Consider the following 25,040-nt stretch of genomic DNA (forward strand, 5'->3'; position numbering starts at 1 on the left):
CTGGCTCCATCAGCTACTTCAAGTATTTAGTTTAACATTTTGCGTTGACAAGCTGAGCAGTTCCTTCCCCCTACACACTTAACTTAGTAACTGCTGATTATCAGGAATTTGTGAAGGTGAATCTAGTCGAATGAAAAATATTCTGAATGAACAAATGGGTGATTGTGCAAAGTATAGTAGGCACAGTCAATTAAGTGTTTGTTTAAGGTCTGAAAGTTTGGATTTTCTAATTCAGAAACTCCTAACCAATGATCTTCAATTCTGATTTTCACATTTCATTTGGAAGAATACTGTGTAATAATTGGTAGAAAAAATCCACTCTATTCTGTTAGTATGGAATGACTTCAAAACAGTGCTCAGCAGAACAGTATGCAGTACATTAGAATGCTGGGGCTGCTTACACTTTGTTTGCCATGTACTAAGGCACTTCTTTCTATAGCAGTTACTACTTCTATTCTGGCAAGTTATTCAATGAACTGGATTGCACACACTAGAACTTGAAAAGATTCTTTCTCAGAGCTAAAAATGGAATAGTGTTTTCCTAAGTTGGGCTCCCCCCTGCAGATGGCACCATGTCAGATTTTCTCAGCAGCTGCTTTCAGTCTCATAATTTACATGGGTGCTATAATGACATTTTTCTCATTGATGTGGTGGAAAAACCTGACATCTTCTTGCAGTTTTCCTGCTTTGATATGTTAAAACATATTTTCAACTTACCGTGAGGTTTGGCAATGAATGTTGAGTTCAGAGATTCTCCTGTACCAAAACCCCTTGGATTCCAGAGTCCATGAGGTATGAGCAGGTTAACAACTGGATCCAAATATCTTGGCTCTGACCTATTCTATTTTAAATACACATCACTTTAACCACATGTTTAAATTGGTTTTTTATATGATTAAGACCAAAAGAGAACTTTCAGGCTGCAGACCATTTAAAAATCTTACCATTAGCTAAGCAAAGCTTGCTCATTTGTTGCTTAAACTCGACTTTTAGAAGCCCCCAGATAATTACATTCCCCTTCCTCTGTTGTAACTTCAGATATAAGTCGTGTTTTGGAACTCCTCCTGAGCTGTGCTGGGTAAACTAAAGTGCTTTGTGCCTGTCATTCCTACTTGCTTGAGTGGAACAGTGAAGAAGCAGTATACATCCAGGTAATACTGTTACCTCAGAGGAATTTTTTGATCATAAGTGAGCTGCTCATAATTTTTTAACAAAGTGCCAAGCTATGGGAAGAAAGACCACAGTGCAGTATAAGGGTATGCACAGATTGTTACTGAAATTGTTGTTATTCTGCTTTTGTAATTGATCAGCTTCTCTGAGTCAGGCTTGCTTAATGGATTCATTGGCTGTCTGTGAATACAATTACACATGCATCTGCCAGCTGCTTGTGGTATGTGTTTGCTTCAGCAAGAAAAGATGTTCTCTGGCTGTGCTGTCTTGCTGTGGTTTGTGGCACAGAGCACTGATTTATTAGGCAGTAGTTGCATTTTTTTCCTTTTTTTTCCTTGAATGATTGAACTGTGATGTCACTTTTTGTCTTGGCTTGAACCTTTTAAAGAACATTTTTTTTAGCTGTAGACTATTCTCTTAATACTAGTGGGAAATGTCCCAATGTTCACTGCAGAGCAACTCTGTCTACCCCAGCACATTCCAGGGCCACCGAATCATTTGTGGTGAGAGTGATTCAGATCTGGTTAAGATGATTTAAAAAGAGTGGTTATGGGCATACTGCAGTTGTGCATTTAAGAAAATACAGTTTTTACTGCCTGATTGAGACCACATGGCTCCAACTTAGACTTTTTTTGACATGGAAATTGTTGGCTGAATGTACTCAAACGTGCTTTTTTTTTTTTTTTTTTTTTTTTTTTAATTGCCTAGAGGCTAACAGTTGGGATAATAGCATCTAATGGTAAGGTCTGGGTTAAAAGAAATAGTTTTTAATGTTTCTTTGAATAAAAGCAGAAATGGCTTCTTTGAATAGAATACAGACAAAACCTCCTTAAATATAAGAGAAAATGTATATTTGGAATATTTTGAACATTAAAAAGTAATTGTTGACCTGATTTGTGAAAGAAGGAAAAGAACAGAGACAAGTAAAGAACTCCCTGTCACAAAATGCAAGAAGTATTTTCTATTCCAAGTATATCAAGGAAAGTAAGAAAAATAAAAACTAAAACTGAAACTAAAACCAAAGCTAAAACTAAAACTAACTCACCTTTCTGAGTGCATACGGTTTCATTGCTTGCTCCCAAAGTTAGCATTTTGGGCTGCTCTTAAGAGAAAGTTAATATTATTAAACACTTTATTAAGTTGTTGTAATTTTATAGAACCAACTGTATCCCTAATCTGAAAGATGAGATTTTAATAATCTATATTGTAGGCACTATCAAATTATTTTTATGCATACTGTTTATTCTGAAATAGATACTCTTAACCAAATCTTGTTCTGCCCTCAGTACACTCATAGTTTTCTCTTATCAGTTGTATCCTTCCTCTCAAAAATGGATGAATAACACTTGATGTAAGACTTTCATCCAAATCTCCATCAAATATCAATATTAGATGGTGAATATTTTTTATGAGGATACTTTCTAAATGGGAAAAAAAATCCATGGAGTTTAAACTTAGAAAACCAATCGAAAGCTGTAATACTGAAAAACACTTTATTCTGGCCTCTGATTGGAAGATGTAGTAAAAAGAGGAAGAACAATTCCTACAGTAGTCCTGCATACATAGTAATTTATCTAGAAATAACATGTAAGTACTATTCTACAACAGCAAATCCAATAAAAAATAATTATAAGCTTTTTGATATCTTTAAGTATTGGGATTGTAAATATAGCTGGTGAAAAAAAAAAAAAGAAAAAAAAAAAAAAAAAAGAATAATCAGTCATATATCTCTGTATATTCTTTTGAACTAGTTTCATGCTTAACATTACTTCTCTTTCTAATTTCCAGACCATATATGAACTTTGTTTTTAACTTAAAAAAAAAAGGGTAAAGGTTAAAAAAATCCCAAGCCTTTAACCAGGGTTAATCATTGTTAGTTAACTTCTGCTTCACATAAACTATAATGTACAATTTACGGTGTAAAGGGGATTTTGTAACTTCGAAGTGCACAAGATGAGAAAGCTATTAGTATTTCTAAAAAACTGATGTGAGAATTAATCAGAGATCATAATGCATACTAGAGCACCCTTATATTCCTGGATCTGATACATTAGTATGTGGTGTGACTGCTCAGTTTTACCATATTAATTAATGCATATGCAGTGTGTTGAACCACCATGAATGGGGTTTATGTTAGACAGTCCTAATTGTAATGTGGATAAAACAGTGCAGTTTTTCTCAGAAAGGAAGCATGGTCTTAAAAGATTCATCTTGAGCCCAGAGTCTTTCTTTGACAAACTGCAGAGCCCCTAAGTGCTTGACAGATCAAGTGAAGTAGAGGTGGTAATATTCTGCTTCATAGTCTAAATAGGATTATCCTTGTGTCTTCACATAAAGAACAGAATTTTCTTGTCTTTGAGACTTCTCTAGGCCAGCTCTGATACGTCTGCTGAGGACATGCAGGTGTTGATCTGTTACTAGGTTGACACCCATTCTTTCAAAACTTACTGTCTCCTTACATGGCTTTTCTGACTGTCATGTTGGTGTCTGATGTAGCAGATTGCACTGCTCATGTGTAAAATAGATGGCCTCTCTTTTTCAACCAGCAGAGGCATGATGGAAAAGAAATAAGATGATGGAAATAAGAATCAAGGAATTCCAGGATTTCCATGGTCCACAGCATGCATTTAGAATGACTAGAATTTGTCAGTGCTTACTGTGGCCCATGTAAATCCTGAAATTAGACCTTAAAAGCACTCTTGACCTTAAAGCAATCTTGATCATTGATTGCTATGGAATTTTATATTGCTATGGAATTTTATACCTTCCAGTTAAACTTTCTTTTGGTACTGTTTCATATTTCAGTTTTCATAATGTTTGTGAAAAATACACATGGTTATGCTTCTAGGCATGGCTGTCTAGGACAGTGTATGTTCACAATATCACTGAATTGTCATGGCTGGAAAAGGCCTCCACCATCTCCAACTGTCAACCCAGAAAAAAACACCATGCCCACTAAAGCATGTCCTGAAGTGCCACTTCGAGGTGTTTCTTTAATGCCTCCCTGGACAAAAGTGTTGGAAGGTGGAAAGAACTTTGGAAGTGATGAATGTTTGGAGCAAGGAGGCACTGGCAATAGCTACACAAATAGTGACTAAAGCACAAAGCAAGGGTACGTGCATGCTTTTGGATCATATCTTACTGATGGCTGGTAACCATCAAGGCTGATAGCAAAGTCCCAAGTGAGAGCCATGCTGAGTCTGGCAACTAGTTAGAGTCTAGAAAGGTGTTTTAACTGATATTTGAACAGATATATAAGTTCATAATTATTAATTAGGTGAAGGTGATGTCTAGTCCTCAGGTCTGGCTTCGTTGGTGAACATAATCTTCCTCTAAAAAGAGTTTTTGTGGATTTTGAAATGCTCAGTAATGCAGCAGTTAGTCCTACTGACAGGTATTTATTTCAATAAACCAAGAAAGTCGGTCAGATTTTACCTATGATATGTAATTTCTGTAAAGGGATGCTGTCTATAAAGATGATGAGGAAATGGTGACATAAGTTTTTTGCCTCAGGAGAACTGAGTCTCCAAAGACAGGGAATTTTCTTTACCCACCCTTTCCTTCCTCTTATCTTCTGTTTCGATTAGACCCTTACACACAGCATTATTTTAGCTCTTTTAAAGGGTAGCCTTTAACTGTGCTTATTATTGTACTTACCTCTGACGTAGGATAAAAAGAAATAGCACCCCGAAGTAAAGTATGATTACTTGTAAAGATGACAGTTGTTTAACATAGAGACCAAGACTTTTTTTTTTTCCGCCAGTAGCTGAGAAAAATGTCTTTGATATTACATTATGAATCAGAAGAAGTATAGTAAGTACTGATGATGTTTTGCTAGTTAATGTTGGAAATTAATTCAGAAGGCTTCCACTTTTAATACAGACCAGTAGACTTAGATAGTTTTCATGTTACAAATGTAGGTTTTCAAAGTCTCTGAAGTTCTCTGGCTCTTCTGGATATTAAGCTGTTATTGAAAGAAAGTTAATTTTTAGATTGTTTGCTGTATTTCAATTATTTTACAGTTGACCTCAGATCTAGCTCTAATAATTTCCTTTCCTGAATTTATCTTTAAAAAGCAAAAATTAGCAGTGTGAATGAAAGAGACCAAGATCTGTGACCAATTTTGTCCAGACAAACTGTTCTAACTATGCAGTTGCTGCTTTTGTTACCTGCGAATATGTGAAACAGACTCCACTGTTATAATTGTCTGTAAATACCAATCATCCTAATATTGAATGTTTCACTGGTGACAGTTTCCTCCATTGGCATCTTAATCAGTCAAGATCTGCCAGCATTGAAAACCACACTCAGTGGAGTGCTGAGGTGCTGGTTCTCTCCATCCTATGACATTGCAGAATGATGCCAGTCTCTGCAGGCTGAGTGTCACTGAGTAAACTTGACTGCTGTCATACCTAATGCAAGGCACTAACAAAACCATTGACAGCTTTCCTCCTTTGTTCTCAGCTACCTGACCTGCATGAATCAAGTATTTAATTTCTGTTCAACAGAGTTATATTTAATTACTCGGAAGTAACTGGGAAATAAGAAAAAGAGAGGTAAAAAGTACAGTGATTGCAATATATGTCACAATAACTTTCTCCTGTTCATAAGTCCAGCAAAATGTCTGACAGCTTCAGAGGTAAACCTACAGGTTCCACAGCTGCCACTATGTTTTCAGTATAAATTAGAATGCACACCCTGGACGGAGGTTTCTTCTTACTTATTGTTGATTTGAAAGTTGTTAAGGTTTCATATTTGAATTTTGTTGTTTTTTTTTTTTCCTGTGAAGTAGAGTGATTGGCCTTGAATACTTCTCCCCTTCTCAGCTTCTTCCCCTTTATAACTATTACAGGTTTCAGAAGTAGCACTGCTTCATCTGAAATGTGTGCTGCCAACCATGAGCTTACCACAGATCCACCACAGTCATATTACATACAATCTACCTTACATATAGAATTTAAACTGCATACATGCAATTTTATCCTTATAACTTTCCATCTTCTTTACTTTGAACTCTAGACAGTCCTTCCCCCAAAGTTCAAAATGCTATTATTCCACTGGAAGATCATGCCTGCCAGTTCTGCAAGAGGTGCCCCCCCCTCATTCTAGGAAAATAATGGCAGCACACCAGTTCAATATCCAGTTCTGGCCACAGGAGTATAGAGTTTTAATGGATAGCCAAGAGCAGCGTTTCAGATATAGATGATAATGCATTCCACTGCAGCTAGACAAGAAATTGTGTTAAGCCTACAAGCCTCAGCAGTTCTTTGAGTCTGAAAAATGTTCAGCATTTTACACAATTGTTAAATACTTAACATTTTTTTACTTGCTCTGTCTTCACAGAATTTTCTTTCTCTTCTTGCCTTCTGTGATCATCATAATTTCCTATCAAATGCTGTAAGTGGTAAATTGATGTGATGGTATCTGTATTTTAAGTGAAAATAGCTACAGTTACTAAGTGCATGTGCTGGAAGTGTGTAACTGCTCTCAGAGTTGGTGAGGGATGGACACAAAATCCTTCTGCAGCTATAGGCAAAGAGACCCCTAAGAATGAAACTTCAGTACTACATTGCCACACAGTGCTCTGCAACAGCTTACAGCAGTCTCTTCATTCCAATCTGCTAGTTTTTTATAAGACTGATTAATAATAGTGTAATGTACTGGCCAACAGTACATGTGGTACTGTAAGGTCAGAATCTGCTTCTATTCTATAGACTTGATCAGTTCCTGGAAGAGAGTCTTATGTTAAGATAGTGGAAGCTGAGCCCTCACCTGGCTCTTAGTTTTCTTGGGTGACAGTAGACAAAGTGCTTAACCTCAGTTTCTCAATAATAAAAAGTATCTAATTATCTCTCATGTTCGGTTACTGTTTCACAACTCGAGATCCTGTTCACAGAGCTTTTCTTCAGATAAATATTTTTATTCAGCTACTTCCGACATGAAAACATTAATTGTGCAGTTGGTTATGTTCACTGTAGATGGGTGGTAGCTGCTGTTTGGAACCTTTAGATCCCGTGTCTATGCTGTTGTTACCAGCTGGTGCAATGCTTGTATCCAGTTAGATGTGCCATGTCCTAGACACTCTGGAAAATAGTGTATGTTCCTACTGAAAATGCTCAAGAATATGCCTATTCTATCAGAATGAGAAGAATGGATGAGGAGGGGCAATGGTGGAATAAAATGGCACATTATGTGCTGCTCCAATTGTCTCCTCTAGCACATTCTAAAGCTGAGAACAAGCTGTATGGAAACAGGAATATTTTCTCAAACACTATATGTGTGTGTGTTTTTTTCTGAAGCACTGCACTGTAACTCTTTGCATATGCTTCATCTACTAGTGACTCCAAGTAGAGGGTTGGTTGCATTTGAAGACTATTTTAAAATGTATGGGACATCTTTCTATAATTTCAGCATATCCTTAAGGATGATCAATAGAAAATAAAACAGTTTCTATTTTGAAGACAGAATTTTTTGTGTGTATTTCCACAGGTGGCAAAAGGGTTTCTTAGCAATAGGGTGAAAAATATGGAGCAATATCTCTGTTTTGAAAAACTAATATTCTGGGGCTTTGGGGAAGAGATTATAATCCTTGTGTGAAAATAAACCCAACCAAATGAACAAACAAAAAGCAAAACAAAAAAAAAAAAAAAAAAAAAAAAAAAAAAACAACAAAAAAAAAGCAAATAAATCTATTTCTGCTGGCACAACTACAGATACAAGCAGAAGAGTTCGGTTCAACTTGACAAATGAATTAGTGGAACAATCTCAAATGCAGATAATGTTCACTACACTTTGACTCCAGGGTAAGATATTCCAGGCCCAAAAAATGAAGTTCTACAAATTCAGTCAATTTAATTACCTGTCAGAAAGGTAATTCTCAGTGTCTGGCATTTCATGCCCTAAAACTATAGAGTTCCTATGTAGTAGCTTGTATAGTGTTAAAGTGTGTATTTCAGGTGCTGCTTTTTTCTTGTGTTCAGTGCTGAATTCTGTATAGAATGTTACACAATTCTGTGACAATTCTCTGAGAATATAAGACTCTACAAGGGTAAAAAATGAAGGATTCTGTCTGGTAATCCTTTAAACCTGAATTATACTTTTACAAGTAATGGAAGCACCTACAATAATATAAGGAACAGAACTTCAGAGTCAGCTGCTGTATATTTTTTTATGGCCACCATTCTTCATTGTTCATTGATGATCTGTTCTACACTTGTGCACTGATACATGGAAGCAAACTCCACATGTATTGGCATTGCAGGCCATGCCTTGCCTATATTGCAGCTGAAAATGAAATGTCTAAGATATTTCAAAAGTAAAACAAAAGCTTCCATCCAAACACAAAACCCAAAAAGACAAAAGTTACATGGAATATTAAATAATGAAATGAATGCATGCTGGTTGTACCTACTTTGTCTGTTTCAATTTGAACTTGTACTTGGCTTCATTCTTCCTCTTAGTGCTCCAAGTACGTACAATTTTATGGTACAGTCCTGTGAAATATAGATAACTGTACCACAAAACTGCTATATGAATGTTCTTTTTCCATATCTGCTTCTACTTTTGTTCTGCTTCTTGTCTTGTGTTTTGTTTGCACTAACCCATTATGGAGGATTGTATTTTTAGATATGTCAGAAGGCCAAAGAATTTTCCTTTTTAAAGCATTTTAAGTAATTTTGCAAATTGCACACCAGATTATGATCCATTAGTATTCACAGGTTCAGTTTGTGATTTTTTTCTTCATTTTTTATTTTAAATATGAAACCCAGAGAGGCTAAAGATGGGTTTACCACTGTATTTATGAAAAAACAACAGGTTTTCAAACCTAAGTGGTATAATTTGGGAGTAAAGAACAAATGAGAACTTACAACTCTTCAATTATTTTTCCATATCTCAGTTTTAATTATACTGAAAAAACATGTATGTACACATATAATGTGTATTGAAAATATATATAACTGTCGCATTATTGTAGCCAGGGTCTATTCAATTTCTCTTTTTTCTTGATATTTGCAGGCTTTTATGATTAAATTTTAGGACGAAAATAATTTTAAGTGAAGGGAAGATATTTTTCAGTATTGATCTTCAACAGCTTAGCCTCCTGAAGCTGAAGGTATTTTGTTGTTAGGCAGTACTGGCTTTGTTCTGAAAGAAATTAATTAATTTAAATTTCAACATGTAGCAAGAGCTTGGAAAAGTGATGTCTTCTTAAGTACAGCCATCCAAGTTGTTGAGAGATTGCTTTTGACACTGAAATATAGAACTGTAACAGTAGTGGAGCAAAGACTTCTTTTGATTTCTGTTGTGCCAGAAGGCTTCTACTCTGACTTTTGAGGAGAGTAATAGTTTTCCCTTTGATTATTTTGGTTTTCCTTTTTCAGTATTGTTAACCTGTGAGACAGCAATTATTTTTTTAGCACCTGCAAAGAAGCCCTAGACATCTTTTCACAGACTGTACTCATCTCAAAAGCCACTTTAGGAGGTATATTTCAGACGTAGGGCTGAATTTTAACTTACGGTAATACCCACCTGTGTGCCAGTAACTCAAGCTTAGTCAAATAGGAGATCGTGAAAAATATCCTCCTATGGACTTGAAAATGTCAGGTACAAAATAATGCTCCAGAAAATAGTAAAATGCAGAAAAAACTGTCAAAGAAGAAATGAGGTAGGGAAATTATTACATTATATAATGTTATCACTGGTTCTGCAAGAAGATTTCTGAATTTTCTGAAGAAAATTAATGCTAAAAAAGAATCCCATTAAATTAACCTATAGTTATCTAACAAGTCGAACAGCCCCCCAGAATGTTTGACAGATGAAAATATGGAAACCTTAGTATCTTAAATTATATATAGAGTATTCTTGGTGTTTTGTTGTTTTGTTTTTTTTTTTTTTAAATTGTGCTTTAATTTACGTATGTGAACATGGACACATAATATGTAAATTTATGTATGCCTAAATTCACTAGTTTTGGAAGTTTCTTGGTGAAATGAGAAGGCACGGTTGTTTTTAAATAATTAGCTGTATGTATGGCACATAGTAATCAACATGCTTGTAAAGGGTGGTTTGCAGTTTATGCTGGATAGTTGGTCTTTAAATCACACGTATTTTCTCTCTTTCTTGATCTGATGGTTACCAAAATATAGAATAAACTGAATTATCTATTCACACCTATTTTGACACCTACTTGTCATGTAAATTGCTGCTTGTGAAAGTGACACATTTATAGCCCAAGCTTGTGCTCAGATACAGGAAAGAAAATTCCTGAAACCATTTGTGTAACCTATGGGTTACATTTACACTACGTCGATGCTTTTGTCTTCAGAGAACACGCAGTTAGGATCAAGAGCAGTGAGATACCTTCTGTTTTGGTAATGGACAAAGATAAGGAAAAAAGATCTTTCGGGGCAAAGGGCAAAGATAAATCAAAATAGGATAGATATGAGGTAGGATTTAAACTTTGGATTTCAGAAATGGAAAATAAGTCATGCAGCATACAGTTCAACACTTCACATAATAAGACTAACTGTAGCATAAGCGATAATTATTTTAGGATAAATTTTTTTTAAGCTTAAAATATTTGTTCATTCTGAGTAGATAAGAAAACACAGATTTTTCCTTTTGTATTGACTGCCTTTTTGGCCTGTTAAAGAAATCCAATAGCCTTGCTGTTCTTACTGAATAAATACAGCTGCATGAATGTCTTTGTCCTGTGTGATGAAACAAGATCATATGAAGTGTGGTATTGCATTTGGATAATATTTGATGCATTTGTGAACTATTATTTGCCCAGACAGCACAGTCCTGTCAACAGCAAGAGTCACTTCCCTGGTTTCTTTGTGTTAAATTTACCCATAGCACTTTCAAGCCAGCTCAACAAGAAAGGTGACGGATGCTTTTCATTGTTCTTCTATTATATATTAAGATATTTTCCTTATAATCAGAGTTCCAAAAAAATAACGAACATAACCAGTTTTTTAAAAAGTTACTCCTGCAAGAAGTGAGTAACCAGTAGTGAACATTACCTTAGCCTCCTACACAGCCTGTTATGACAGAGATGTTTATTAATCACAAATTAGCTTTGGATTACATATCCAAAGAAGTCATACAGCAGGTACCTCTTTTCTATATCATGTTACCTCTAGTGTCTATACAGGAAAAAAGTAGCATTAAGCTTCATTATAGGTATGGAATGTAATTCAGTTTTATTCTTTAAATCTCACCATTGTTTTCTTTTCATATAGATATTTCATTACTGCATTGCACAATGAATATCTTATGTTTTCATTTTTTTATAGGAATGGAGGATTAACACAAACATGTACAATTTATTGCAAGGAAATTCTGGTAAATTAGAGTGGGTTTACTTTCTTAAATCATTCTTCTGTATAATTTTCAATAGTATAGAGTTAAATTATTATATTTTTTAAAAAAAAAACAGAACTATTTATTTCCTTGCTTCTCCCACACCAAGGCCACATCTTTAAGACCAAAAAAAAGTATGAATCTAAACAGAGCAGTAACCATTTCTTTAAAATAGAGTTTGTCAGGACAAATTTATTATGAACTTTTAGTTTAGTGAAGAACTACTAAGAGAAGTTGTCACTATTGCAAATATCTTTATATCTTTACTCATTTACTTCATATCATAATATCTCTCGCATTCAGGTAATTGAAAGGCTTATCATATTTTTTAAAGCTTCTATCCTTAAAAGCTACAATGTGAGGCCAACAATTGCAAGGACAGAGAGAAGATCCAACCCTTTAAAAATTTCAAGAACTTCTAAGTTAATCCAGTGCTTTTAAGACAGAATAATTAGGTTTTAATCACGTCTGGCAATACTAACTTTCACATGACTTTGTGAGCTATAGTGCGGCAACTTATTGTCTTGCCTGGAGCTGTCAAAATTCATGCTGGCTTTCAGTTTTATTTCCCCAGCCAGAATGCTGAACCACAGCAGAATCCTTGTCCCACAGGTAAAGTGGACAGAAAGAGACTTGGAAGACCTACATAAGGATGTAGGGAAGGAATTTTCCTAATGACATGAATAAGCTAAAAAACTGATCTTTGGAGTTACTGCAGCCTTCAGTCAGTGACGGAGACCATTGCTCAGTGTTCTTGGAAGCTTTGTCACAGCTGGTCATATCTGTTACCTTCTGTACCCCATGCATGATGCAAAAGACTGACTTCAGAGGGAGCAGAATTAAATTGTACGAAGTGGTGGGCTGAAATGATGAGTACCTTGAAAATATAGCCATTTCGGTATTTTTGCCTTTTTTTTTTTTTAACTCTTTGAGAAGGCAGATTTGGTCCCCAAATACCTAATAGTGCAATTTACTCAGCTGGACATGAAATCCTCACTGAGCTTTGTGAGAGCATGGAAAACACTATACAATACCTGAAGAATCAGTTAAATCCCTAAGAAGTATATAACGTTTATAATGTAATGCATTTTTGGTGTAAAATTGGCATCTCTCATTCTATTGTATGGATCCATGCAGCAGCATCTATCTTTAGATATTAATTTTCTTTTAGGATTAAAAAATATAAATATTTAAATGATATATTTTGTTACTGGTAATTCTAATTAATTGCCTATACAAATAATGAAATGGTAATCAAGGCATAAAAATATTCACAAGCATCTGAATAATCCGATTACTGCAGCGTAGTCCAAAATTTATATGGTGAAGTTGATTTATTTTAAAAATCAACATAAAATCTTTAAGTAATATTTTATAGTCTGGAAGTCTTGGATTGCTTGACTTGAACAGAGCAAAAGCAAAATGGAAGTTACACAGTATTGTGGTGGAAATTCTGACTCTGGCAGTGCAAGAACATCAGAGTATTTAATTTTAACTTTTCTCGCTGGACATACTTAACACTACTAAGGACAAAATTACTTTTTAATTTACAACTTATCTCTCTGCACTTTTTGTAGTGGTCAAAATTCCCTGCTGTAATTCTTCCCTGAGGCTATATCTTAAAGTTTCACTTCAGCTGCCATTTTAAATTAACTTTTAAGAGTGTGCAGAAAGAAAAACCTCTGTATTCCTCAGTGACTCTCAAAAAGCACAAATTCCAGCAGGATTATGCATTAGAGGGAACCTTGAACTGTTTTTCTTAAAGCCCTGGTGTTTACTCACTCACTGCACTGTTCAACTCTGTTTATATTTTGTTCACAGTCATTAAAATCCCAGACACACGTGCTTGTGTTCATTTCCACGCACAGAAGGTTATGACGGCAAAAAGAAAAAAAGACTGAAAAAGACAAACGTAACTGGTGAATTGCTCCTTGATGTCACTGTGTGTGAGCTGCCGCCCACCTGGCATCTTACTGTCTTTTCTTGTTTGCTGCTCTGGTTTTGCTGTCATACCATAATGTAGCCAGAGGAATAAAGAAGTAGGCTTTGAAGCATGAAAAGACAGTACCTTAACCATTGTTCCCCTGTTACCAAAATACCTCTGGTTTGCTCCCTCACAGAGTATGACTTTCCAGTGTAGTGATTGTGTTTCAGAATATGCATTAAATACATCATCATTTTAAAATATAGTAAGTACAATGTAGGTGAAAGCTACATCTAGTTGGAGAAGAGGCAAGGCAAACAGTGGTAGGGTGGAAACACAGGCAGGAAGAGAAGTAGAGGAAAGAGAAGGAAGAAGAAAGTAAGAAAGAACAGAGAAATTCAGTGTAATATGAAAATTCGCAAGGTACTCAAATGACTAAGGAAATTAATTCCAGTTACATAAAATGTATATTCCTTTCTTTCTTTTTTTTTTTTTTGGCAGCCTTTACCTGACATCATTACAGTATTGTATGAATTCTAGTCTGTCCTGCAGGAACACACCTAGGATGCAAGCTCACTTTCTTAGTCTACAGACTGCTAGGTACACACATATGGAAAACCTTTTGTTGTTATATCTGCCTCTTTTTTTTCTGTCTTCCCAATTTATACAATATTGAGAATGTTCAACAAAGGAATAGGGGAATGAGTAGATAATTTTTGTGCTTTCGTTATCCAGAACTCATGAAGTAGGTGTATATTTCAACCAATGTTCTCTATACAAGGAATTCTCTTTCTCACAAAACACCTGCAGTATGTTTGTTCCACTGTGTTACCCTGTGTGTTTTGGTTTTGGTTTGATTTCGGGTTTTTTAGCTCTCCAGAACTATTGTAGCCTTCTCACAGCTAAAGGGATTATAATCCCTTTTTCCTCTAGAGGATCAGTAGGCTGGAGTAGACTGGACAGGAGTCAATGCTGCCCTGTTTAGCATATAGCTGGAATTTTCTTTAAAGACTTTCTTTGTGGCTGTTTTTCTGTGTCTAGTCATGAGTCACTCTGGTTTCTTTGGCTCTGTATCCCTTTGACAGTGATTTCTGTTTGCTTGCTTTAGTGATCCCTCTGCAGAAAATGCTTCAAAGATTTGCCTTTGAATTTTTTTCATTCTTTTTCATTCTTTTTAGTTGCAGAAAATCCTGTTCCTAGACTATTCCAAGTGCAATGGCATACTAATGGGGCCTGTAGGTAGCAGTTCTGTGCTCTATAATAGCCCTAACTATATGAAAGGTAGAAAAGTAAAAATTCAGTCTGTGTTTGTGGAAAAAAAAATACTTCATTAAGTTTTATGTGCAGACCCTTTTTTTATGCACAAACTGTCTTGAACTGAACTGGGAACTACCAAGATATTGCAGGACGAGTATTTCAATTGAGTATTTTATAACTGAGTATTTTGTAAGACTGTTTTCTAATTCAATTCATTTTGAGGTAATCTCAAAAAAACCATCATTTTAATTAAATCCCTCCCTTCTATCACCAGGTAGATAAGAAAAATGCAAACAGAAAGGAAAGCAAATGTAACTAAGTCTGTTCCTGTGCTCTTCATTTCAAGTAACTCTGCTCTTGCCCATTGTGAAGGTGAAGTCTTCTTTACACAATAAACAGTGTAGTCCAGCGTGAGGTCTGTTTCTCATTCTTAAACATCACCTTAATGTTGGGTGAGGTAATTTTCTATTCTATTGCTTACTTATGTGTTTTTCTCTGCAGCAGACAGTGTCTGATGCAGCAGGTCAGGACTTGTTTTCAGTGCCATGTCACTGTATAATACAATGAGCCTCAGTCCCAACCAGTGTTGAGGAATAGCTCCCACCACTCGGGGATGACTGTGTCTAGGGACACAGCATAGAATCAACGGAGAGCAGAACTTGTCCTGAGAAAACAGTTTTCTATTAAACTTCCTCTGAAAAAAAAATAAAATTACATGCTTCTCACAGTTTCTTAAATGTTTGGTGAGCATGGCATTTGGGAGGCAGTAGAAAGCCATACAACTGCATGGAACTAAAACAGGATCTATCTGAGAAAATAATTAGTCTTAGAGGAGAAGTTTTCATTTCCAGGATGTTTCTGGAAAGGAAAGAAAAACAGAACCAATGGTTATGTAGAGCCTCATATTACGGGCTGTTGTCTGTAATTATCTAGAAATTGAATTAACCTCTCTCTTGTGCATATCATTTAAAATGTAACTTAGGAAAAGCTGCACAGAGGTTAGAACTCTGAAGGTCTAATAAGTAGAAATAGTAGCAGAGGTCTTCACAACAGGAGAAGGGAGGACTTGTGACAAGAGGGCAAAGGAGGGGAAGAGGGGGAAGAGAAATGTTAATTTTGGCAGTCAAGCTGACAGAATAGATTTGTCTCCAAGCCCAATAGTTGTAAAAGTAGGCCAAAGGGTCTACTGAGTAAACAAATGGAAGTTTGTTAGTTCCTTCCAAAAATTATACTTTCTATGTCACTGTCTGGGCAAAACAGAAGACAAAACAGGAACTTGTTAGTTTTTTAATTACAGAAGACATTTACATATGTTTTAAATGCTGCTATCAACATTTTGGTTTTGCTTTCAGGAATGAAAGATCTATTATTCATGAACACAGAAGGCTTGCCCACAATTCTGGATGCTCTTAAGGGCAATTGTCTTATGCATATATTGGTTCAGTTTCTCAACTTTGAATTCTGAAATAAGCACAAAATCTCAAGTTTTGTAATCTAAAATTATAAGAAGCAAGTTTTGTAACATTTTTTATTTCTAATTACATATAGTGTATGAATAATAAAAAAAATAGAGTGATAAAAGTGAGGCAGTAAATTTCTAAAGAGTCCTCGCTGATGTTTATTAAGTGGTAAATGTAATCCTGCAGTGTTGCATGCTTGTCCTACATAGGTAGGGGGTTTTGTAACTCTTGGGCGTTACTGGTTTTGAGGGAGGGTAAAGTCATCTGACAGGGATGAAAAAAGGTTAATTCAGAAGTATTACTGGAATATAGCTTAAAAAAATCTTTTGTAAACATTTACACACTAACATAAAAAAATCAAATTGTTTTGGTGGCAGATTTTAAGTCTTTAGAATTATTTTTGAAAATACTTTCATCTTCTAATTTATCCTCACCACAAGAACTTTTGCATTTTGGGGAGTGGCAGAGGAAGTAGAGGTAAAGTAGGGTAGAGAGAGAGCATGAAAAAACACAGGATTGGTATTACAGGGTATGAGAGGAAGGGTGATAAAGATAAATGTGAGGTTTTGGTACAGCAGCTGAGAAACACTTGGCAAAATTTGTTTCCAAAACATAATAAAAAATTGAGAATGGCATATCAGCCGCTGTGAAAAAAAAAAATAATTAGCCACTTTTCATACTTACTGGACTTCTAGAGGTATGGATAAATTCGGGAGTAGTCTATGAGGCAGGACTAGCTGCTGTCAATAGAATCAAACAGAAAAGAGGGGGGAGCTACTTCTTTGATGGAAGCAATGAGGACCAAGAACATGGAGTAGCTCTTCAGGCAGCCTGCATTGGGAAGTGCTGGACTGACCTGACGCAGCCAAAACAGGCTATGTTTTTACCTAGTAATAAGCCACCCAGATAAGTATCAGTTTTCCTTGTACCTAAGCCCAGCCCTTATGTTGGCATTCTTTTTGGTAGTGCAACATGTATTACATTAAAAAAACAAGGCTTGAAAACCAGTTTATGTTCCTGATCTGAGGCAGGAGGAAACCATTTTAAAGTTTAGCAGTCTGAAACCTGACCCATGGGATTATATTAGGCTGACTGAGAGAAACAGACAAAAATCAAACATCCTGTGTGGAGAACTGGTGAGTATTAGGAAGAAGAGAGTAGTATGCTAAATGGAAATGGATTACACTGTGGTCAAAGCAAGCCAATACAAAAGGTATGCAGAAAGCATTAATTCTACCTAAACAGGACAGCTCTAAATTGTAGGTGTGTGCAATTTTCTTAGGATTCAGGAATATCTCACTACCTTTTAAACAAAGTTTAATAGAGCAAGTTATTTCTTTGTGAATATCATTAAACACTTGGAGCCACTATGCGCTCATTTCAGTAGCAATTTAGATTTTTTCAGCAGAGTGTAATGTCTTCTTGTGTGCAGTGAGCCTGAAACATCTTTTATGTTAAGTTTTTTTCCTTTGTTTCTCTAAATGTGTGGGCTGCAGATGGTTCTGTGAAGGAAAAGAGCTTCAGAATACCCCTGACATCCAGATCCATTCTGGAAGTGGAGGACTTCATTCACTAATTATAGCAGAAGCCTTTGAAGAGGATACTGGACGCTATACTTGTCTGGCTTCAAATTCCATTGGTTCAGATAGTACCTCAGCTGAAATATTCATTGAAGGTAAGAAGTGAAATAATAAGATACCTGACACATAGAAGAAATGGTAATCAAACTGGTTCTGTATGTTAAGAAGGCATTTGGTTTGTTGGTATTTTTATAGCATTTGTGTCCTTCCCCTTAATGCAGCACATTTTGAACATTACATCATATTAATTCAGGTATTTCAAGGATTGTCCCAAAAATCATTGGATAGATTGCCATTTATTTAGCTCACAAGTAAGGCAAACAATATAAAATGAAGAATAAGCAGAGCTTTTGGCATCTGTTTTGCTTTCAAGTAGTACCCCCTGTAATTCAAAGATTTGACTGGTGATACCAATAGTGATTTTCATGACAGCAGTAATCCCTGTCTCAATTCTGAATTTCTTCCCACTGTAGTTAAGTGTGGCTTCTCCAAATTAGTCTTATTCAGTCATGGGTAAATGTATTATAGTTCTTCATATTTGGTACACCGACCTTAACTCAATTTAAAAGTCTGAATCAACTGGTAATAGTTGTCTTTCTTGACTTGAAAATTAATCATAATTGAAGTATTGTTTTCTTCGAGGAAAGTTAATGACTTGACTGTGAGTAAAATTATTAATTTAAATTTTAAGCTGAGGGTTGTGTTTTAGGTATAGCTGTACAATCTTTAAGGAGACCAGATGACTGTCACCCATGTATGGTTTTGGACCTGAACAGTACTCCATTGATGCAAGTTTAGTCTGAAAAAGTCTTGTTATACTGAGTTGCTCTTACTTAAGGTTGAAGATTTTTTAAATCTTTTATCTTTCTTTATAAGCCATATGTTTGCTTAAGCCTTAAATTTTGACTTTCAAGTAGATAAAATTATACATTTCCAGTAAAGTAGTAATAGCACTACTAGTCAGGAGATTTTTTTTCTTTTTTGATGATATTTGCTTTAATATGAAAGAAGAAAGTTAAGAGCTGATGGAAAACAGTTCGCAATTAAATTGGCATGGTTATGGTTTCTGTAACTGTCTAAAGTACATAGTTACAATCTTTCATCAGATAAGAAAAACTGCAGTAGTTTATTACAGATTTCCCAACTGTTTAAGTGAAATGAAAAAGTAGAAGTATTTTCTTTGTAATGTAAGCACTAAATACATCAGTAAAAAATATGAGATTATTGAAAACGCTTTCTTTTCCAGGTGCAAGTTCCACGGATTCAGAGAGTGAAAGTTTAATTTGCAAACCAAAATCTGGAGCTATGCCACAGTAAGTGTGCAAAGTAAAACCAATGGTCTGCAAGTGGTCTTAATAAGGGGCACTGGAGAATATCTGGTAGTAATATTTTAATATAAAATTAATAATTAATAATGAATAATACAAAATTAAACATCTTTCGCGGGGGGGGAGGCGCGCCACAAAAAAAGATAATCTGGGGGGGGAGGGGGGTTACAAACACGACGTGGATATCTGAATAAGCATATGGGGTATATCCATGTATGTCTTGTATTTTCTTCTTTCCACATTTGATATAAAAGTGTTGTACTGTAACTGTACATTGGCTTAATGTGCATGTGCTGTCATAGAAGTTCGGCCCTACCCTGACAACTCTTTTGGTAATATCAACTTTGTATATTCAGGACTATCTTTAAGTCAATCAGGTTTTCATTTGTAATGGCACAGCCCTGTGCCTAAAAAACAAATAAACAAACAAAAAAAAAGCAAATGACAAACAAAACCAAACGTCTACAATTAAAGAAACAAAACACATTTTATTGCATGTGAAAGTGTCAATTAGCCAAATAATATGTTCTACTCAATGTTCCTCCCATGTTGATCTTTTCAGCTGATAATGACATATTTAAACATCTAGAAAATACAAGGTAGCCTACAAACTAACATATTCTGATTTCAGATCTTACAGAGTGCTTGCTGTTTTGTTGTTCTTGTTTGTTTTTTCAGGGCCCAAAAGAAAACCACCTCAGTTTCCTTGACCATAGGATGTTCTACACCAAAATCTGGAGTCACCACAGCTGTAATTCAGCCTATCTCTGTGCCCAGTCAGGAGGTATTTCTAGACACCAATTTTTAAATTACTAAAAATTGTTTACATTTTATTTAATGATTTGTATGTTCTGAAAAACTATGTCATTACGAGGAGTGATGTTATTGAATTATAAACTTATATGAAAAATGACAGTTTAAAAAAATTAAGTATGTATCTAGTGAATGGGTCATAAAAGTAAATATGCATATGGATTCTTATGCAGTGTGTATCAATACAGCATGTGAGCAGATGACAGATATGGTGATGGTGAAAACTACAGAGTATGTAACTTAATAGTGACTCAGTCCAGTTCCAAAAGAATGTAATACAAGTGAATGTCTATAGTATTTTCCAGTAAAAGTTTTAAAAATTGTTATTGAATTAAATATTGCTGTGATTTCTCCAGGCCTATTAGAGAAAATTAAATATTACTGTCTAGAAGTTAAACATAGAAAATGAATGTTTATTAGTTTCTACTAAGTTGTAATGACACTGTGGATGGCTCCAAGTTTGCATACAAATCATGAAACACAAATAAAATAAAAATATCTTTTAGACTTTACATGGTAAATTCTTTTCCTTTTGGCTAAGCTTGATAAGCTTTGAACTACCCAGATTTATTTCTTGGCATATCATTCAAGAGATATAATCACAGAAGGGGCAAAGAAACCTCAGTGTAAAAGACTTAGTTGAATGACATTAGCAGGAGTCAAACTCTCAAAACACTTCAAGTCAAAGACAGTTGGATAAAATAATCTTATGGGAACTATAGAACCCTTTAAAGCTTGCATTTTGATTTCACAAATCTAACAGATGTGAAACAGTGATGTCACTCAAGAAGTGTGCTAGAACAAGAACAAGAATAGTAAGGCTGCATTTGAGGGTTTGTGTTATTTCACAGACACACACAAGCTGTGTTACTGAAACAAATACTCTTTCCATTTTATAACATTGTTGTATTGCTTTGCAGGTTCAGAGACCTACTTCATATCTGCACCATGTGGATGGACCTAAACCTATCTATTCTGCACCCATTTTTACAAAGGTATGTTTTATCTGTCACGCTTTTTATATCATAATCTTGTAGTCCAGAAGGAAATAGCAAAATGATAGATCCTAATGCAGGAACTTTTACATTTTTCATTATCCTTTTAAGTATTAATGACTTCCTTAGAAAATACTCTTCCACTGCAACAACTAAGTTCTTATGCCTTCTGCCCTAATAAAATGTATATGAACATTCTGATGCGTTTGTGACAATATTGTGATGTAGTTTATTCCAATGACTGTCCTCCCTTGAGAAATCTTTGTAAAATAAAAAAAGGTAGGCACCAATCATAATAAAGTCACAGTCATAATAAAGCCTCCTTCATTATGGTTATCTGCTGACAAGAACAAATAGCACAGGCTTTTTTACTTTGTTTTAGAAAAAAATCCATGCTGGTATGTTATTTTAAATAGCAGTTCAGATATTTGTAATTGGGATGTCTTGCAAAATGTAAGATGTGGACTTGCTAGAAGGGAAGCTTTTATTCAGTAAATCTTAAGTAAATTCTTAAGTCAATATTTATCTTCGCATTCATTCAAAATGGTAAGAACAAGGAAGACAAAATATTTCCCTAATTTTAAAAATACATTTTTAATAAAAAATACTTTCATTTGGCATTCAAACCATTGTTTTCAAAACATTTGCTATTATGTAGGCACTATTTTCTGAAGTCAAAATGAAAAGGTATTTCTGGTTACTACTTCAGAAAAACAATTGACTAAAAGCTATGGAACAACAAGTAGTTTTGCCTGGAGTAAAAGTAAGCCCTGTTCTCCACGACTGTCTAGCTTGGCTCCATCATATCCCTTTTTCATGTCAAGAAGCGTCTGAATCTATTCCTCATAGTTCTGCACTGATACTAAGATAATAAGATGGATAACAAAGGCAAAAATAGAGGCTGTCTCCTGCCAGTTCTGCTACTCAAAGTACTGTGCTTCTCACTGTAGCTCTTCACCACAGCTTAGCCTCCTCCTGCATTTTTTCAGATGTATGTAAGAATTTATTACAGCCATAATACTGTCTCAGAAATTATCCATACACAACCTAATATATCCTAATAATATTTGTGTCATCTAATTTTGCCTGGTTGGTTATAAATCGCTCCAAGGAAAAACAGCTCCTAGAGGCTGACCTGAAAGCAGCACAGCTACTCTCTCAGGACCATGTCAGTCAATATGTAGCTAGTTGTAGTATTTTCATTTCACTGCAGCAGAGCGATGAAAAAGGAAAGAACAGACTGCAACTGTCTGCTTGTTATAGTCTGAGGAACTAAATACTTATACATTTTTTCCATCCTTGGTTTTATTTATAATGTATTTGAAAATAACCATTTTTAACTACAGGTCTGATACATTAAATGTAATCAGACTAAAAATACAGCTCAGAAAATATCTGTTGCAAAAATTTAATGACACAGTAAAATAAAGCTGAAATAGAAAAGCAAGAAAAAACTACTTGTAAGAAAGTAAAACGTTCCCACTTCATTTGCATTGTGATTATTATTTTTCAGGAGCTACAAAACTCCACAGCATCTGAGGGACAAGTTGTGGTATTGGAATGCAGGGTCAGAGGACTCCCTCCCATTCATGTTAAGTGGTTTCGACAGGGCATTGAAATTCAAGATTCTCCAGATTTCAGAATTCTTCAAAAAAGTAAGTCAGTAATCTAAAGTAGCTACTTTTGATATGGGGTGGGGAAAGATAATGAAATTAGCCTGTCAAGGTTGAGTTTTGGATACAATCCTCCCTTTCTCACATTTCAGTGATTACGGTGGCTAGACTTAATAATTGAACTACTGCTACCAACAGAAAGCCTTTCTTCCTTATTTTGTAATGTGTCCACACAGATTCTGTTCTTGTCTACAGTATTTCATTATATGTTCATTTAGTATACTGTTATTTATTAATGTGATCACTAATACCATTTCCCTTCTTTGTCTCCCCTCCTTATGATGTGATATGCAGAGCCACGATCTGCAACTGAACCTGGTAAGAATCATATGAAAAACTAATCTCTTGATTTACTAGCTCTTTGGGTTTGTGCTAAAGCCATAAATAGAAAAGTGTTTCTGCTGAGCACTGGTAATATGAAACCCCCTTGAAGACAGTGTTACTTTATCACAGCTTCCAGACTCTACACTGTCCTTTACATCAATTTCTTTATTGGTTAAAAAGTAAATTCCATTAGACCAGCAAGCAGAGTCTCACAGCTTAAACTTTTAATCCAACTTCATTCTCAAAAAATGTGTAATTTGCATGCCACTGAGGAAAAAGAACAAATCCCAAAGAATTCCACTACTCAAAGTGTACTCGTAAGAGTTTCATAACACCCAACCACTAAATGCTATTTTTTTCCCAGTCTAACTTGGCAGATGTGAAGTGTCTTAAATGCAAATATAAGTTGATCCTTGAGGAAAAAGGCATGTTGACTTTTTCTAGCCTATTCACAAGATAAAAGTCCTAGATTTCAGCAAGGAAAAAGTGTTCTTCCAACTACAGATTTTCTCTGACTGTTTTAATTTTTTATAATATATCATTTTATGCTGTGATAGTTTGTTGAATAGTAAGTGGATATTAAAAGACGCTAAAGGACTACGATGCTAGTTCTTTAATGTTTTTAAGTCAAACAACACGTTGAAGAGAAGACAGTGATACAATCTGAGCCTTGCTTTAGAAGGGTGGATGGTTTCAGTACAAAACAGTAAGAGGAGAGTTTCAATATCGTATCAAGCCTTTGGATATGTAAAGAAATAAAGGAGAATAAATTTGTGTTGAAATAGGCTAAATTCTGTATCTTTCTTTGATTCTCCTGTAATATATAGTATAAATTATATCTCCCAACTTAGCTGTTTTCTTAGTATCTTAGAAGATTTTTTTTGTCATGGACAACTAAGTAAGACAATTAGTTGCAAGGTTTGTATAGTCTATCTGACAGTTATTACTGTGGAACAAGAATGTTCATGACAGTTCACTAAGTTAACTATTTCCTTTAATAACCGCTACCTGTAATGCGAAATAGAAGGTGGGATTCTGAGCCCAAATAGATCATCACTTGGCCAATCCTCTTGTATACTTGCACCTCATGTTCATGGTGCTGAATACTCTGCCTCCCATGTCTGGTTATCTTGCAAATATTGGGAAAAGATACTTGAGGCATAAAAGGTACTCGGGCATAGATACTTACATGAAAGTATCTTCTACATTACTTCATTTCTTGAGTTTCACCGGTACAGAAAAGCTATTTAGGATCAAGGTATCTCATGCCACTCTCAAGGTAAATTTCTTAGTAGGAAGGCTTCTCAAAATATTGCTTTGGTGCAAAATTGCATTGTGATGGTTTAATAGAACAGTAGTGAAAGCCTGACAGAAGTCTGTCTGTTTTTATTTTTTCTGTCTTTGTAATTCTTCTGTAAAAGATATTTAAAACATCTTCCTGCTACCCAAAATCTACGGAAGAGTTTCAGTTTGGTATTTTGTCCTCTCTGGGTTCATTGAGCTCAGTACTATCCCTGTAAAATTCGTGCACATATCTGTTCCTCCTGACCCCCATTAAATGATGTGGAGTGCCTTAATCTCCACTAAAATTAATGGAAGCATAGTTATTGGCTTATTTGTATAGGAACTGACTCTGCATGCAAAGGGAATGTAAAGCTTGGGCAAAATGTAAGTATTTCCTTTTGGCATAAAGAGCAGTGTTTTGTGTATTAGTAGTAATAATGTTAATACATAATGTTGATATTTAGGATGTTATGAACAATCTTAAAATTTCTGCAACATGAAGCTGGAGTGTGTATCAGAAACCTAATAGGTACAGCATTGGTTTGATACCATCCATGCTCAAAGAAGCCAGGCAAGCCAATAGCTGCAGAGGAAATTGTTCTTAAGCAAACACACAACTGCTTTTCAGCGCAAATAGTGAATATGTGTGCAAGATTGATAGGGAAATCAATGCACCAATGCTAGAGAAGTATTCAGAATTTTGAAAGATGGGCATGATTTCTAAAAACTTTCCCAAGCATACAACTTCCATGACATTTGCATGAATTGTAACAAGTTGTAGTGTGATTCTTTTTGCTGTCTGTCAACCAAAGTCCAACTTTCAATAAACACTTGATAGTGCTCCAGACCACTGAGCATCTTTTCCTA

General features: G+C 35.2%; 1 protein-coding gene across 6 annotated transcripts in view; it reads left to right on the forward strand.

The window, feature by feature from the left end:
- Positions 1-25,040, forward strand: part of PALLD (palladin, cytoskeletal associated protein) — a 173,873-nt gene that overhangs the window by 45,403 nt on the left and 103,430 nt on the right. For all 6 annotated transcript variants that reach the window (XM_071743127.1, XM_071743131.1, XM_071743130.1 and 3 more), the window contains 6 exons: positions 17,673-17,851; positions 19,003-19,069; positions 19,763-19,868; positions 20,818-20,892; positions 22,406-22,547; positions 22,860-22,883. In XM_071743127.1, the coding sequence (XP_071599228.1) occupies positions 17,673-17,851; positions 19,003-19,069; positions 19,763-19,868; positions 20,818-20,892; positions 22,406-22,547; positions 22,860-22,883 (593 nt within the window). The remainder of the gene's footprint in view (positions 1-17,672; positions 17,852-19,002; positions 19,070-19,762; positions 19,869-20,817; positions 20,893-22,405; positions 22,548-22,859; positions 22,884-25,040) is intronic.

The sequence above is a fragment of the Heliangelus exortis genome, chromosome 4 (genome assembly GCF_036169615.1).
Source record: "Heliangelus exortis chromosome 4, bHelExo1.hap1, whole genome shotgun sequence".
Classification (NCBI taxonomy): domain Eukaryota; kingdom Metazoa; phylum Chordata; class Aves; order Apodiformes; family Trochilidae; genus Heliangelus; species Heliangelus exortis.